General features: G+C 60.9%; 1 protein-coding gene across 1 annotated transcript; it reads left to right on the top strand.

Moving 5' to 3' along the window:
- Positions 1 to 143: 143 nt before the first annotated feature.
- On the top strand, positions 144 to 11,812 carry R3HDM4 (R3H domain containing 4). Its single transcript, XM_019538247.1, has 8 exons — positions 144 to 199; positions 5,333 to 5,487; positions 6,009 to 6,127; positions 6,722 to 6,845; positions 7,317 to 7,402; positions 7,536 to 7,621; positions 8,054 to 8,109; positions 9,118 to 11,812. The coding sequence occupies exons 1-8, from the start codon at positions 144 to 146 to the stop codon at positions 9,219 to 9,221; spliced, it is 786 nt and encodes a 261-aa protein (XP_019393792.1). The 3' UTR covers positions 9,222 to 11,812.
- Positions 11,813 to 14,039: the final 2,227 nt, after the last annotated feature.

Below are 14,039 nucleotides of genomic sequence, written 5' to 3'. Positions count from 1 at the left end.
CCCCCAGCTCGGGCAGCCGAGGGTTAACGCCCGCCCCCGAGTGTTACGCCACTTCCGGCAGGGCGCGGGTGCCGCGGCCCCTTTAAGGCCGGAGCCGCCCAGGGCTGCGCCGAGCCGGGCCGGGCCGGGGGCCGGGCCCCGCCATGGTGGTGCTGAAGGGCCGCGAGGCCCGGGCCGGGGAGGCGGCGGAGCCGTTCCTGTGAGTGCCCGGGGCGTCCCGCCGCTCTGGGGGGCGCCCTGCTACGTCACGGGGATTCCCCACCCGCGGGGGTTCTGTCGCTTACGTCACGGGGTTCCCTCCCCTGTGTCCCGCAGGGTTATGCCATGCTGCCTGCTTCGCTCCCCTTGGGGGGTGCTAATTACCCCCTGGGCGCAGAGTGGGGCGGATCGGCCCAGTGCTGGGGGGGGCGTGACTGGACTGACCCTTGCAGCCCTGCGGCCCTCCGCTCCTCGGTGCCCTTGGAGCACGAGCCTGGCTCGGCGGGGCAAACCTGCCCGGGCTGCCCTGGACCCTTTGCCCAGGCTGGGCCGGCCTGCTTGGAGCTGCCGAGCCCCCTGCAAGCTCTCGGCCCGCGGCTGACATAGCGGGTGTTCAGACCCCGCGCAGCCTCCTTACGGAGGGAGGCCTGTGGGCTTCTGCGGCTAGCTTTCCCCACCCCTGCTGCGGGTCGGGGCTGCAGACCCGGGTCCGCAGGCTCCTCTACTGCGTGTTCGGGTCCGAGGGAACGGGCGCGCTTTCCCCAGACCCCGGCCCTGCTGGAGCGGGGTCCCCCGAAGCTGGCTAATGCCCAAAGCCTGGGAAACCGGGGGAGTCTTGTCCATTTCAGGGCTGCCAGGCGGGAGCTGTCAGCGCCCCTAGCAGCACCACAACTGACCGGCTCCATCGCTCCTAATAGCATCCCTCTGCCAAAGGCTTCCCCTCTGCTGGCTCCAGCTCCCTGCAAGGGAGTAAATCTACTTGCAAAGTAGATGGGCAGTGGGGTGGAAAGGGGCTGTGCGTGGAGATCTGCTTATAAGCAGGATGTTGGGACCTGCGTGGCTACCTGCAGCTTAAATAAAACCAATGCTCTTACGCTACGTGTGACGTGCATCTGAGTCCTGGGCCAGCCCTTCTGTCCGTGGCATCTCCGGCATGGGAGAAGCAGACTTGATGGCTGCTCAGTAGAGCAGCTGGGGGGTGGGTCTCAAACTGGGAGCCCCGAAATGATCTATAGGGGATTAACTATCAACTTCATGACTAGTTGGGAGTGCTGTAACTTGGTATCACGGGCACGGAAGAGACCGAACCTGAGCGGGGTGACTCAACCGGTGCTTCTTCTGTGAGACCTTCCGCCTTTTGTTTCCTGTTGGCATCGGGCTGGGAGGTGTTGGGTGTCCACGGGCGAGGGGGTTGGGGCTGGGATAAGTGGGTAATGATTCTTTGCATAGAGCATGCATCACGAGTCCTGTCATCCAAAGTCAGCGAGTGCTTGATGGAGCTAAGGTCATGTCATTAGCCCTGCTGGGTAGATGGGCAAGCTTGGGGAGGGCACAGTGGCTGGGCAACTTCGATACTGGGAGAGTTGCCATGTCACACCACACGTGCGGTCAACTTGCAGGTTACGGGTTGCTTGCAGGCTGTGGGCTGGGGACCCCATGCAAAAGGTACCTTACCGTGGTATCTCTCTGGGACTTGTGCTTTAAAACCTTGTGGTCCTTTGGCTCCCAAAGAGCAGGATTCCCGTGCGTTTCAAACGGCCGCAGCCCTGCCGGTGTGCCTGTTGCGGTAGCATGGCTGGGGGCTTTCTCCAGAGCTGCTGTGGGAAGCCTAACTCTGCAAAGCCAGCTGCTAATCTTCGGGGGGATTCCTGCCACTCACTGGCATGTCCCGTTGATGAAGTGGCAAATGCTAGAAGCGGTTTAGAGATCTCTGTAGGAAAACTGGCTGAGCTGTTAGTTTGTTTGGGGCCTGGAGAGGAGGGGGAGGCACTTTATTTGTTGCAATGATGCAGAAATCTGCCAAGTGCAGATCACAAGGCGTGTGGCTTGCTTACCTGTGGGCTCTAGCTGTTTTTTTATTTTAGGTGGCTGGAGAGGGTTGGGCTGCTCATTGCATTGCTGGATAGGAGCTTCAGAGCAGCAACTTCAATGCACGTGCTTTAACTTTGTCTCTGCTTCCAGAGGATATTGGTAATAACCGGGGAGGCAGTGGAGGGAGCCTGAATTGCTGTTGGAGCAAAAAGCAGGTTAGGGGGAGAGCTTGTGTTCCCCAGGGAGCATGCTGGGATTCAGCCCTGAGCAGTGAAGACCTTCCCTGGGGCATACTGACGGCATTGAAGCTGTGCCTGTAGACAAGAGCTTCCAAGCCGAGGCTGTTCTGTCCCTGGCTGCACGCGCTGTGTGACTGAGCTCCTTGTGGGAGTGGGTAGCCGGGTGGGGGAGAACTGGCCAGGCTGGAAAGCCAGTGGCCCAGGAAAGCCCAGCTCAGCTGTTGCCAGGAAGAGCATAACCTTGCTCCAAGGAACCTGCCAGCAGTTGCACCCCGGCCTGTGCTGCTAGTTGAGCGCCACGCTGAACTAGCTGCACAGCCTGTAAGGGGATCTGGCCTGCCTGGCATGATTTGCACAGAGCTGTCTGGGACTTGACCTTCAGTGCCTGGATGGGTGCCAAGCCTCGGTGCTCTTTACAGATAGGCACGGTTCTGAGGTCACCACATCTTGTGAGTCTCCAAGATTGTGAAACACAACCCTTGCCCTGCCGGCTTTCAACCCGCAGGGGAGGAACCCAGATCTCGCTAGGCGTCCTGGGACCCAGCAGGATTTCGGCAAGGCATCAGGCCTGCAGCCTGCTTCAGCTGTAATGTAACTAGTATCCATGCTGTTTGGTGGGATGCTTTACGCTGTCTATCACACCACAAGCCCGTAGTGGAGGGGCTGTGGCTTGTAGGTGGGGAAACTGAGGCACTGGAAGAGAGATGATGTGCACCAAGTCAGCCAGCGAGTTGTTGGCAGAGCTGCAATCGGAGCTCGCGCCTCCCAAGTCCCAGTCCAGTGTCTTGGCCGCTGGAGAAACCGAGTGGGTACAAACTCGAGTACCTGATGCATCCCATGCCCTTCTGGGCTGACGCCTCGTGTTTCCCTGGCCTTGGACTCGAGTGCATCACAACCTGTCTGGTGATCCACTCTCTAAGTGCCTTCCCCGAGAAGGCTGCTCTGGGTACTGGGATCCAGGAGTGCCAGTGCACGTGTGATCTGCTCATCCCAGCTTCAGGAAAGATGACAAATGGATAGTCTCCACCGGCACCGTGGTTAGCGTACAGACACGGGATGATAAATTCAGGGTTAAGGTCATGGCGCAAGATGGATCAAATGCAGCAGCGTCTGGGAGCGCTCCCTGGCTGGTGAAACCTGCCTGCTGGTTTAATAGCCCTCTTTGCAGCAGAGGCTAGACAGGGAAACGTCCTTCCCATCATCTTCACCACCCTGCTGTACTCCGGGGAGCTGTGACTGCCTGGAAATCCCTTTGGGTCAGAATCATTTAATGCATACATTGCCTTGCCTTCCTCCCCTTTCCCGTCGGATGAATCCATGCCAATGCAATGGGCCCCTTGGCTACCAGGATGGGTTTAGGAAGCCAGCTGTCCATCGTGAACCTGCAGCTGGCTGAGACATCGGGATGAAGCCAGTGACCTCCGCACGCTTCTACACCAGATGCCCAAGTGATGTGAAGTGGAAAAGGCACCAGGGGGCTGGTTTCTAACCACCCTTGAACCCAAACTGAGCTCCGTGCTGTTCTCCCACGCATGCCTTCTTGTGGGGCCGCCTCTGCCAGCCCCCTCCCCGGCTGGGAGGCTTCGGCCACAGAAGCTCTATCCCTGCTGCTGCCCATTTCAGCTGGGTGGGTGGAAATGCGGCACTGAAGCAAAACAATAATCTGTCTGATGCCCCGTGTGGGTGTGCTGCCATCTCACGGCGTGGCCCTACTGTCTTCCAGATGCTGGGGACAGCTGTGCCAGTGCTCCTCCCTACATGGGGTCTAGTGGGCTGCAGGGGGGCGCAGGGTGGGCGGGCAGGTTTCTGTGGCTATGGGTTGGGGATGGTGTGACCCAGCTCTGTGCTGGAGCAGGGGGGTGCGCCGTGCATGTCTCTTGGGCAGCTGTCTCCTTGCTATCTCCTGCCACTGCTGAGTCTCGCAGACACCGTGCGCTAGTCAGGAGGGGAGATTGATGACCTGGGTAGATGCACTGGGGCTGGCTGGCCAGCTCGGGGGGGCAAGGGCAGTGAAGACTGGCTCTGGAAGCTGGCAACTGAAGCCGAAGCTGCTTTCCTTCTTAATACCAAATGGAAAATTGAGCGAAGCTCCCTGGTGTCCGCGGGGACTGCCCATCAAACCAGCCCCTTGTTCCTGTCGCTAACCAGGCTCCAGCTGTGCAGATCCTGACACGGCGCTGCAAGGGGAAGCGCGGATGGATGAGACGCTTTGGGAGAGTGAGTCTTGCCCTCTGGAAAAGAAGCGATCAAAGGTTCGGTGCATTCCTCTAAGGGCTCGCCAGGTTTAGCTTAGGAGGCAGCTGCGCCAGGCCTGCCTTGTTTCTCATGTCGGACTCCGAATAGATGCTATTAAGATGCAGCAAAGGAGCTGCAGTCTGGGTATGCGCGCAGGCCGTAGGTTATCTTCCATGGGTGCCTTCACCGAGGCGGTGCTGTTCATCGGTGCGCGGCCCGGAGGATTGTACGTCCAGCCGGGCACAAGCAGCAAGTGAATAGGTCGTTTATATTAGCCAGCAGACTTGCTCTGATGATCAAGGCTGGTGAAATGAGCCCATCGGGCATCTTGGCCTGGCTTGCAGCTCGAGTGGTGCTTGCAAGTAATGCCACTTATGTAACGGCGGGGGGGTGGGAGGTTTCTGAACCTGTGAAATGAAGGCTGCGCTTGGGCAGTGATTGAGGTTATCAACTCTGGCTGCTGCCTCGTGGGCGGCTGACGGACGAAGGAGTGCAGGGTAGCCCGGCAGGCGTGTCGCTCCATGTCTGGCTCTCCAGATGTCTCAGAGCCAGGGTTGGGCTTTGGAGGGCATTTGGAGATAACCACATGCCTGGTGCGGACAGGTGGTTATCCTGGCTCCTATGCCCCCCCACAGAGCCCAGCTGATCTGCTCGGTCCTGATCTGCTCCCCCGCTGGGCCTGTCCAGCTTCCCTGGGGCATCGCGGCCCTGACTTATCCTCCCCGCTCCTTTGCTCTTCCAGCCGTAGCCCCCCAAAACCTCCCAGCTGCGCCAGGCCCGGGTACAGCCGGGGTCCCAGAGCTGGCGCTCCCCCATCAGCGCATTGTGTGTGTGTGTGTCCCCCGCAGACGGATCGAGGACTGCCTGCCCCCGCTGGAGAGCTTGCCCGCCAAGAGGTTCTCCCCCTCCAAGCGCAAGCAGCACTACATCAACCAGGCCATCCGCAACTCCGACCTCATCCCCAAGGCCAAGGGGCGTAAGAGCCTCCAGCGTCTGGAGAACAGTAAGGAGACGGCACGCGCGGGCACCGCTTCCCTCAGCCCCCCGGGGCCTGGCCACGCCGCTCGCCGGGGCAGCGTTGCCCAGGAGAGCCGGGCTGCTGGCACCTGGCCCCGAGCTCGCCCGTGCTGCGTAGCCGGGCGTTGATAAAGCAGCTGGAAGAGAGGCCACGTCACGGTGACTGTGCAGAGCTCTCTGCAGAGTGGCCCAGACAATGTTTTAAAGGCCCGGGTGGCTCTCCCCCGGGGCGCCTGACTCCAGTCCTCCAAAGCTTGCCCAAGGAGGCTTGGGTTGAGTCTTGAAGGAGGGAATTGGGATGTCTGGGCTATAAACGGGGGATGGGGGAGCTCCCTATGTGACCCAGGCTGCCCTGTGAGATGCCCGTGAGAGCAGGGGGACGGAGAAATCCCCGCTCGACTCCAGTGCAGGGCCTGGCTCCTGGCTGCCCCGTCCCTGCTGTCTCCCCTGTATCGCAGCCCCTGCAGGCCTGGCCCCGCGCCCCTCACAGGCTTGGCTTTCTCCCAGCCCGGTACCTGATGACCCTTCTGGAGCGAGACGAGTGTGGCACCGACGAGGGGGACCTGGCTTACCCGGCCGCCCCCAGCATCTTCACCGAGGCCTGCAACAATGAGACCTACGTGGAGGTAGGGGGCTCGGCCTCGCCGATGGCCTGGGGCCACTGCTTGCTGCAGGCTCACTCCGTTTTTGGCAGAAGGGCTCCCGTTCTGGTCCTGCTCCGTACCGGCAGCTCTGTCCTTTGGCCAAAGGGCTCTAGGACCTTGACTGATCTCATGGGGAGGAAGTGATGTGATTAATCCTGGCGGGGGTCCACTCCATAGGGCAAGAGTCAGAGCCTCCAACTTGCTTTGTGGGGGGATCCTTTTTAAACCATCCAGCCCTAGCACAACTGGGGGGACACGGCACCGATATCAAAGTGCCTGATCCTACAGCGTCTTGCTTCTTGCCTCGTCTCTCGGTGGGGAGACTGGGTCTGTACTGGAGTCGATGTGGGTGTTCATTGATCAACCCATGCCAAGCCGGCCTGGTCCCCTCCGTTCCCAGCTCTGGGGTGTCTGGGCTGCTGGGGCCAGCTTGTCCCATGTTGGAGGCTCCAGGGATGGAGCAGGGAGGCACTGATTGAGCCACGTTGGGAGCGGAGGCTGAGCAGGGTCCCAAGCATTGACAGGGCCCAGGGCTGGCACGCAGCGGCTGCAGCTACGTGATGCTTCCTTTGTCAGATCTGGAACGACTTCATGAACCGGTCGGGCGAGGAGCAGGAGAGGGTCCTGCTCTACCTGGAGGGAGAGGCCAAGAAGAAGCACAAGAGGAAGCTGCCCATTAAAGCGGAGGATGAGTGGAAAGGTACGGGGCTGGGGGAAGCCTGCCAGGACCCTCTGGGGTCAGGCTAGGAGCTACCTGCTCTAGCCTGACCTGGCCACGAGGGAGATCGGGGGGGTTCCCCATCTGCTGTGGGTCCCCCAGTGAGCCGAGGTCCGTGCCGGCGGCCTGTAGGGAGGACTTGGGGATAAGGCTGCCGCTTCTGCTGCAGCGGTAGAAGGAAGCCAGCTCCGATCTCCCCTGCTCTGGGCAGAGGGCAACTATCATGGCAGTGCCCTCTGGGGGGGACACTTCATGCCCTCTGCATGTGAAGAAGGGGAAACAGCTGAGCCAGACGGAAGTGTCTGGGTCTGAGACACGGTCTCTGCTGCTCGGTTTTTTTTGGATGGAGACGTCAGTCTCGTCCACGGGCGTGATGTGCCCGAGACGCAGCTGTGGTGGGGCAGGCTGCTCCCGGAGCTCTGACATGCACGTCCTGCCCCGTCTGCGTTGCAGAGCACCCCGCCTACACGCCCCAGGAGTGCTTCCAGCGCATCAGCCGCCGGCTCCGCTCCACGCTGAAGCGAGGCAGGATCCCGCTGGTGAGAGCCCAGGCGGCGGGGGGCTGGGGACTGTTCCTGGGCTGAGCAGTGGCTCTGACTTGCTGGGGAGCCGGGGCTCCTGCCTTTTCACCAGCCCCCCCTGACCCTTAAGGCACCTGCCTCTCTTCTGCAGGGGACCCTGGAGGGCCTGGAGGAGGAGCTCCTGGGTTTTTTCTCTGTCACCCCCCAATCCGTGTACACCGCGATGATGGACAACAGGTAGATGGTGCTGGGAGGCTGCTCTTGTCCCGGAGGACGGAGAGAGCTGTGCAGGGGGTTTTGCACGTGGCTTCTTTCAGGCTGGGTGTTCCTGACCCATCAAAGGCCCCGGGGAGACGGGCCAAAGGGCTGCAGTGGGGAGCGGGCCGTGTCTATCCGGCCCACTCCTGGCACCTTCTGGACTGGAGGGGGCTGGCTCTGCCCTGCTGCTGGCTAGAAAGCATCGCCCCAGGGCCCCAAGAGCAACAGGAACCGGCTGCCCCCGTGGCTTGTCCACCCTGCTGGGTGCCACATGCCATGAAGTTTCTCCCCCGGGGCTCGCAGCGGTGGAAGGAGGGAGGCGCAGGGGCCTGGGGAAGAGGCAGAGCTAGAAAACCTCCTGTGATCTCACCCCACTGCTTCTGGATCTCTCTCTTTCTCTCCACCCTCCAGCTTTGAGCGGCTGCTGCTCCACGCGCTCTGCCAGTACATGGACCTCGTCTCTGCCAGTGAGAGCCCGCGGATTTATTTATCTTTCTTCCTCCCCATTCCCAGCTTTCCTCCTCTTCCGCAGCCCTTGGCCTCGGGTGCTGGGCCATGTAGCCAAGCAAGGCTTCAAATCCAGGCGGCCTCGGCCCCTGGCTGCGCTGGGGGCAGCGACGGGCCTTGGGGGGGCTGTGTCTGTTGGCTCCAGGGCTTCGTTGCCTCCCGTCACGTGGTGTGTGCGGGCCCTGGTTTGTATTGGGCTGCCTCCATCCTGCGCTTCCAGACATCCAGCCCCTGACACGAGCAGGCGGGTTCAGCAGGGAGCCTGCAGTCGTGCCTTGGTGCTCCCTGCCTTGCTCTGAGCTGTGCGTCCCCATCGGCTCCACTCCCACCCCTCTCCTTACTGCAGTGTGATGCAGAGGCAGGGAAATGATGCAGTGCAGTGCAGTGCAGCTGGGCTGGAGACCACAGCTTTCCAGGGAGGCGGGTGGCAAGTCTGGGGAGGAATCTGTGCGCCAGCGTGCTATAGCCAGGAGGCTGCCAGCTCTGCTGTGTGCGTAGCTTGGTCCTTTCTGCCTGCTGGTTCATTAGCAGGTGGGTGTGAAAATGCCAGTGAAGCGTTAATGGCTCAGGGCTGGGCAGCGGGGAGCTGGCAGGGGCCCAGAGCAGGAGAGGAGGGCACATGGAGCATGCTGTCTGCTGTCAGCGCCGGCTCCAGCAGATCTCATGGATGGAGGACTGTATCTTAGTGGGCGTGAGCCCCTGGAAGATGGCAGCCCGGAGGTGGGGGCAGCTGTGGCCCAGAGCAGCGGGTCTTGGCTCGTCTAGGCGTGGATGTCACTTCTGGTCCAAACCCGACCTTTCATTTGGACGCCTTTTTCTCCCTGCATAGCCTCTCCTTCCCCACGCCCTGATGAGCTCCACGCTGCCTCTGTCCGCGTCCCTGCAGGGTTTGGCTGCGTTTCTTTGGGGCACGGGCGGTGACGGCAGCACGGCCTGGCTCTAACCGCAGCTCTCCTCCTCCGTCTCAGGTTCTGACTTCAAGGGGAAACGCCAAATGAAAGTGAGCAACAAGCACCGTGTCTTCCTGCCGCCAGAGCTCCTGCTCTCGGCCTACCTGGAGCAGATGAGCTGATACGCCGCGGGCCCCCCGCCCCTCCTGCTCCGCGTGCCGACGGCTGCTCCGACCCCGCTGCCTGCCCCCCTTGTGCGGTGGCCCAGCCAGTGGGCGGCTTTGCGTGGAGCGGGGTTCAGTCTGCAACGTGTGCCCTGCTTCAAGGCATGAAATCTCTTCCCTCCCCCATCCCTAGAGCTCTGCAGGGATCTCCCAAAACTCCTGTCTCTCCCCCGGGCGGCACAAACTTCCCCCAGGGTCTCTAGCTGGCTCTTTCCTCCCTTCCGGGACAGAGCCTGTCCCTTCTTGGTCTGCATTAAGGAAGGCACCAGCTCCTTTCTTTGCAAAAGCCCTGACATCTCTGTCCCCGTGGTGGGGCCACCTCCCAGCTGTGTGCAGGTACCAGCCCCTGTGGGCTGCAACCTCTCCTGATGTCTAGGCTGGGGGGAGCAGGGAGAGGTGCTGTCTTGTGGGTCAGTCTCGTTCACGCCAGTGCTTCATTTCTGGGGCTCATTTGGGCTGTTAAAAGCCCCTTGGAGGCTGCAGCAGCCTTACTCTGGCTTAGCCCCCTGCACCAGCTGCCCTAAGTGCTTTAGGTATTTAAAGTGGTCTCCATAGGATACAAAACTCCTGGGCTCTTCTCTGCCCAGGAGAGGCCAGATCGCTGTCCTGTAGTGGAGGTGAGCCGCAAAGGCCGGATAATTCTACCTTTAGATCATCCCCCTTGTGATCACGGGGACTCCAGGGCCTTGACCTGCTGTGCAGACCTCGCCGCACGCATATGGCCAGCCCCTGCACCTGCTGTGGATGCTCCCCATCGTCCTGGCTAGGTGGAAGCATTTCTATGTATAACCCAGCTGGCTCTAAAAATAGGCACGGCGATTCCAGGACCCTGCTCGTGCCAGGGGAGCTGCTGCCAGGGGGAATCTGCCCCGGTAACTCTTAACGCCCATCACGCAGCTCCTCTTGCCTCTCCGCCCCGCCGAGCTCTGCAGCTGCAGCTGGGCAGCTCGGGGCCCAAAACCTAAGCCCATGCTTGAAGCTTCAAACCTGGGCTTAAGTGCTGGGCTGCAGCTGCGGGGTGGTTCTTCTCCAAGGATTTCTCTCCTACATTTACATTTTGCAAATACTGAGGGGATGTCCCTGCATCCATGATGCTGTCTGGGACGGGGCAGCTTTGAGACCCTGTGATTTTATTTTTTTGTGCCTCTTTTCCCTATCCCAGGGCAAGCACTTCTAAAGCCAGAACAGCCCTGGGGACCATCTCTGCCGGGTGGGGGCCCTGTAGGAAACCTGTGCCCCGGCATTTGCCTCCCCGTGCCCGTCCAGAGCCAAACACTTGCCTCCTAAGGGTCTGGGTCTTGCTGTAGCCAAATGGCCCCGAGCACTGCCTTCATCCAGCTAAAGGCTCCTCTCTGGGGTAGGTCCCAAGGGAAGGGGGTCTGTTTTAGCTCTCGTGGCAGCTCTGAGGGGACAGGCTGGGTGTTGGCACCAGCCCTGTCCTGTAGCTTCTCCCTGCAGCCTGGCACCGAAGCTGGGCTGCAGCAGCTGAAGCTTCAACACAGAGAGCAGCAAGATCTAATGCCAAGGCCTGGCGTTCTCCGCAGGGCAGGGCTCCAACCCTTTTTAAATGTAAGATAGCGTGTCCTTTTTTTATACATATTTGTGTGTGTGTGTGATTTAACTCAGGCCCCCGGCTGCCCCGCTGCTCCCAAGGTGGCTGGAGCTCAATGTTGAACTTTCCCACCCTGGGCAGCCAGGAGTGCCAGGGCAGGGGGAGTGTTTCGTGCCGTGGCGCTGTGTGAAATGGGCTTGGTTTCCAGTGCCGTAGGGCCACAGTCTGTGCTGCCTGTGGGTTTTAACACATACGCTCTATGGGGTTTTTTTGTGTGTGTCTGTATCTGCCATGTATCAAGGGCTTCTCTTCCGTGTATATAGCAGCTGGTTTTGAAAGGGACTCGCGGGGTTCGGGGTGCTGCTGCCTTGCACTTGTGTGTGTCACTGCTCACAGCTGTACAAAAGCCTCGTGCATGCCTGGGCCGGGGGGAGCTGGGGTGGGTTGAGGAGGGGGTTCGTGGTGCTTCTCAGGCTGGGTGACGGTGGGGTTTGCTGCTCTGCCTTTGCTAGGCTCACTCCTGATTCACCCTAGTTGTGAGCAGGAGGGGGGAGAGCAGTGTCGCACTTTACCACCACGGCCTCGAGGGCCGGGGGCAAGGAGGAGCTGCTCCTCCAGCGGTGGGGAGCAAATCGGGCCCTTTTATAGCATCTTCTGCTCCGATCTAATCCTCCTGAAGGCCCAGCTCCCCCATGGGTCCCCATCACTGGTGCCTCCGCCTTCCACCTCTGCCAAGTGACCTGTGTGGCCCCACCAGCGTCCCGTGCAGCCGAGCGCGCGCTGGGGCCTGCAGCCTGTGGCCGGCGGTTGTGTCGTTGCTTCAGGAGCGTGTCGTAAAGATTTCCTTCCTCTTAAATGTGTTCAGTGCCCCGACTCCAGCCCTGGCTCTTGCCTCTGCTCCTTGTGATGGTTGCTGTGGGGGCTGGTCTTGGGAAGGCGAGGACACGTACAGAGGTGGAAGGCGTCTGCACGAGAACAATAAACCATGGTGCTCCGGCCTGCCTGTGTCCGCGTCTCTTTTGGGGGCAAAGCTCTCGGTGTCTGTCTGCGGGGGGCTTCCAGCAGGAGGCTTTGGGGGGCGATGGGGGCAGTCCAGCGGTGCAGCCCTCACTCGAAGCACCGCATTGAAGCATCTCCTCCCTTGCAGGTCCGCATCCCAAATGCTGCCACGGCCTGATTCTTCCTCCTCTTTTTTTAAAAAAAAGACAAGACAAGGACTCTGCTCCTGAATTTCAGGGCAATATTTCCTTTTTTTTTTTCTTCCTCCAAGCAGTTGAGCTAAGGTGCCACTCTTAGGACCTTGCTGCTTGAACGCTGCACGTGGGTGGGGGAAGAAACAGCAGCAAAGTGGGCTTCTCAGCTGGGCAGGGGCCATGCACTGCTCTCCCTGCTGCTAGGCCTGCTTTGTGGGGCAGGAGCGCGGTTCGGTTTCCGATGAGGAGTGAGGCCACCTGGGTGCAGCGCTGAGGCTCGGAGGCAGGGAGAGCTTGGGGTGGAGGAGAGGGGTCCCCCTCCTCGCAGCCCTGGACCCCAGTTCTTGCCTTGTCCACTGGCCGCTCTCCTACCTCCCAAACTCCGGATGCTTCAGACACTCCCAGATCCAAGCCCTGCAGACCTTGGAGGTCAGATGTCCCCTTGTCTTGTTTGCCACCAGCCAAAAGGCCAACAGAGCAAGCTGGGAAACCCAAAAGTGATCCTGCCCCACCTCGTGAACTGCATCGCTGAGACCCTTGCAGCCGGAGGCAGCCAGAGACTCTCGCAGGGACGGGCAAGGGCCAGGCCTCACCGCTGCCTGCACCAGGGCGCTCAAAACCAAGGGGAAGGGGAAGTAAGTGCCACCGGGGCTGCCAGCATCTCCCCTGCCAGGGGCGGGGGTCTGCGGGAGGCTTGCCGCCCTGCAATTATTTTTCAGTAAGAGGCTGCGCGAGAGCCAGGTGCGCGTGGGCGGGAGACGGCCGCTCTCCAGCACATCTTAAGGGGCACTTGAGACCGCAGTGAGCATTTTGGTGCCCGACCGCCTCTCCAGCTTCAGCCTGTGCCAACTGGAAACCTCATGTGGAAGAGGCAGGACGCAGATGCGGAAGGGACAAGGGGCTGTGGGTGGGGGGTGCCTAATGCCCCCAGGCTCCAGCTGGCTTGGATGGGAGACCCCCAAGCAAACAGACGTGATGCAGGGGGCAGCGCCCTGGGCCTGCCAGCTGCACCCGCGAGCATGCCAGGCGCCTGCTGGGCTGAGATGGGCACAGCGGCACGTACCCTTCCTCTGTGAGGGCCTCCAGGGGAGAAGAAACGGAGCCCTCCATGCCCTCCACCTGTTTTCCCCGCGGGTGGTACGGCTCCGGGCCTTGCAAAAGCGCGCACAGGAGCCCCTGCCCCGTGCCCCTTCCTGCCAGCCGGAGCAGCTGCCCTGCACCCTGGCAGCCGGGGCAGGGGCTGGGTGGACTTGCCCTCCCAGGGGGGCCGTGGGAAGCCCAGGGCAGTTTGCTAGGCTGTGCACTGGACGGGGCTACTGGGGTTTGCTGGGAGGGGGCGTGCCCTTCCAGCCCCCAAATGGCAAAGGGGCTCCGGCTGAGGGTCCCGCAGCGGCTGCAAGGCGGCAAAACTGTGGGCCCGAGGGAGCAAAATATGGAACGCTTCACGAATTTGCGTGTCATCCTTGCGCAGGGGCCATGCTAATCTTCTCTGTATCGTTCCAATTTTAGTATATGTGCTGCCGAAGCGAGCACAAATGCCCTTTCCCTCAGATTACTATTTATACCTCATAGATATTCAACTCTTGCGGATCAGGGCGATTAATTATAGCTCTCTACGGAGTATGGCTAGTTGAATTATTACCGAGAAACATTGTTCGATGCATATATATTTTTATTTTTTAAGTTATTTTTGGTAAAAAATTAGGAAACCTCCTCTTTTCCAGGGCCTGCGACGCCAGGGATTCTGGGAGGGGGAGGATATATGCAAATCGACAGCGGCTCGGAGCACTGCATGGCGTGGAAGGACCCCGCTGTGGGGGTGCCCGTGGTGCTGCCTGCACGCACGGCTCCGAAACCGCCTGCGGCTTGAGCCGAAGCGCCCACACGTCAGGAAGCCTGCCGCTCCCCCTCTCCCCACCCCGAGGGCTCCGGCTCGGCCCTGAGTTGCGCGTTTCGTTCAGGCGCGGCGCGGGCAGCCCTGGCGGGGGCCTTCTTCAGCCAGCGGCGAAGGAGCGGTGGGGTGGGGGGGTG

The sequence above is a fragment of the Crocodylus porosus genome, unplaced genomic scaffold (assembly GCF_001723895.1).
Source record: "Crocodylus porosus isolate Cpor-Errol unplaced genomic scaffold, CroPor_comp1, whole genome shotgun sequence".
NCBI lineage: Eukaryota > Metazoa > Chordata > Crocodylia > Crocodylidae > Crocodylus > Crocodylus porosus.
The sequence above is the reverse complement of the archived record's forward strand: the minus strand, read 5'-3'. Positions and strand labels throughout refer to the sequence as shown.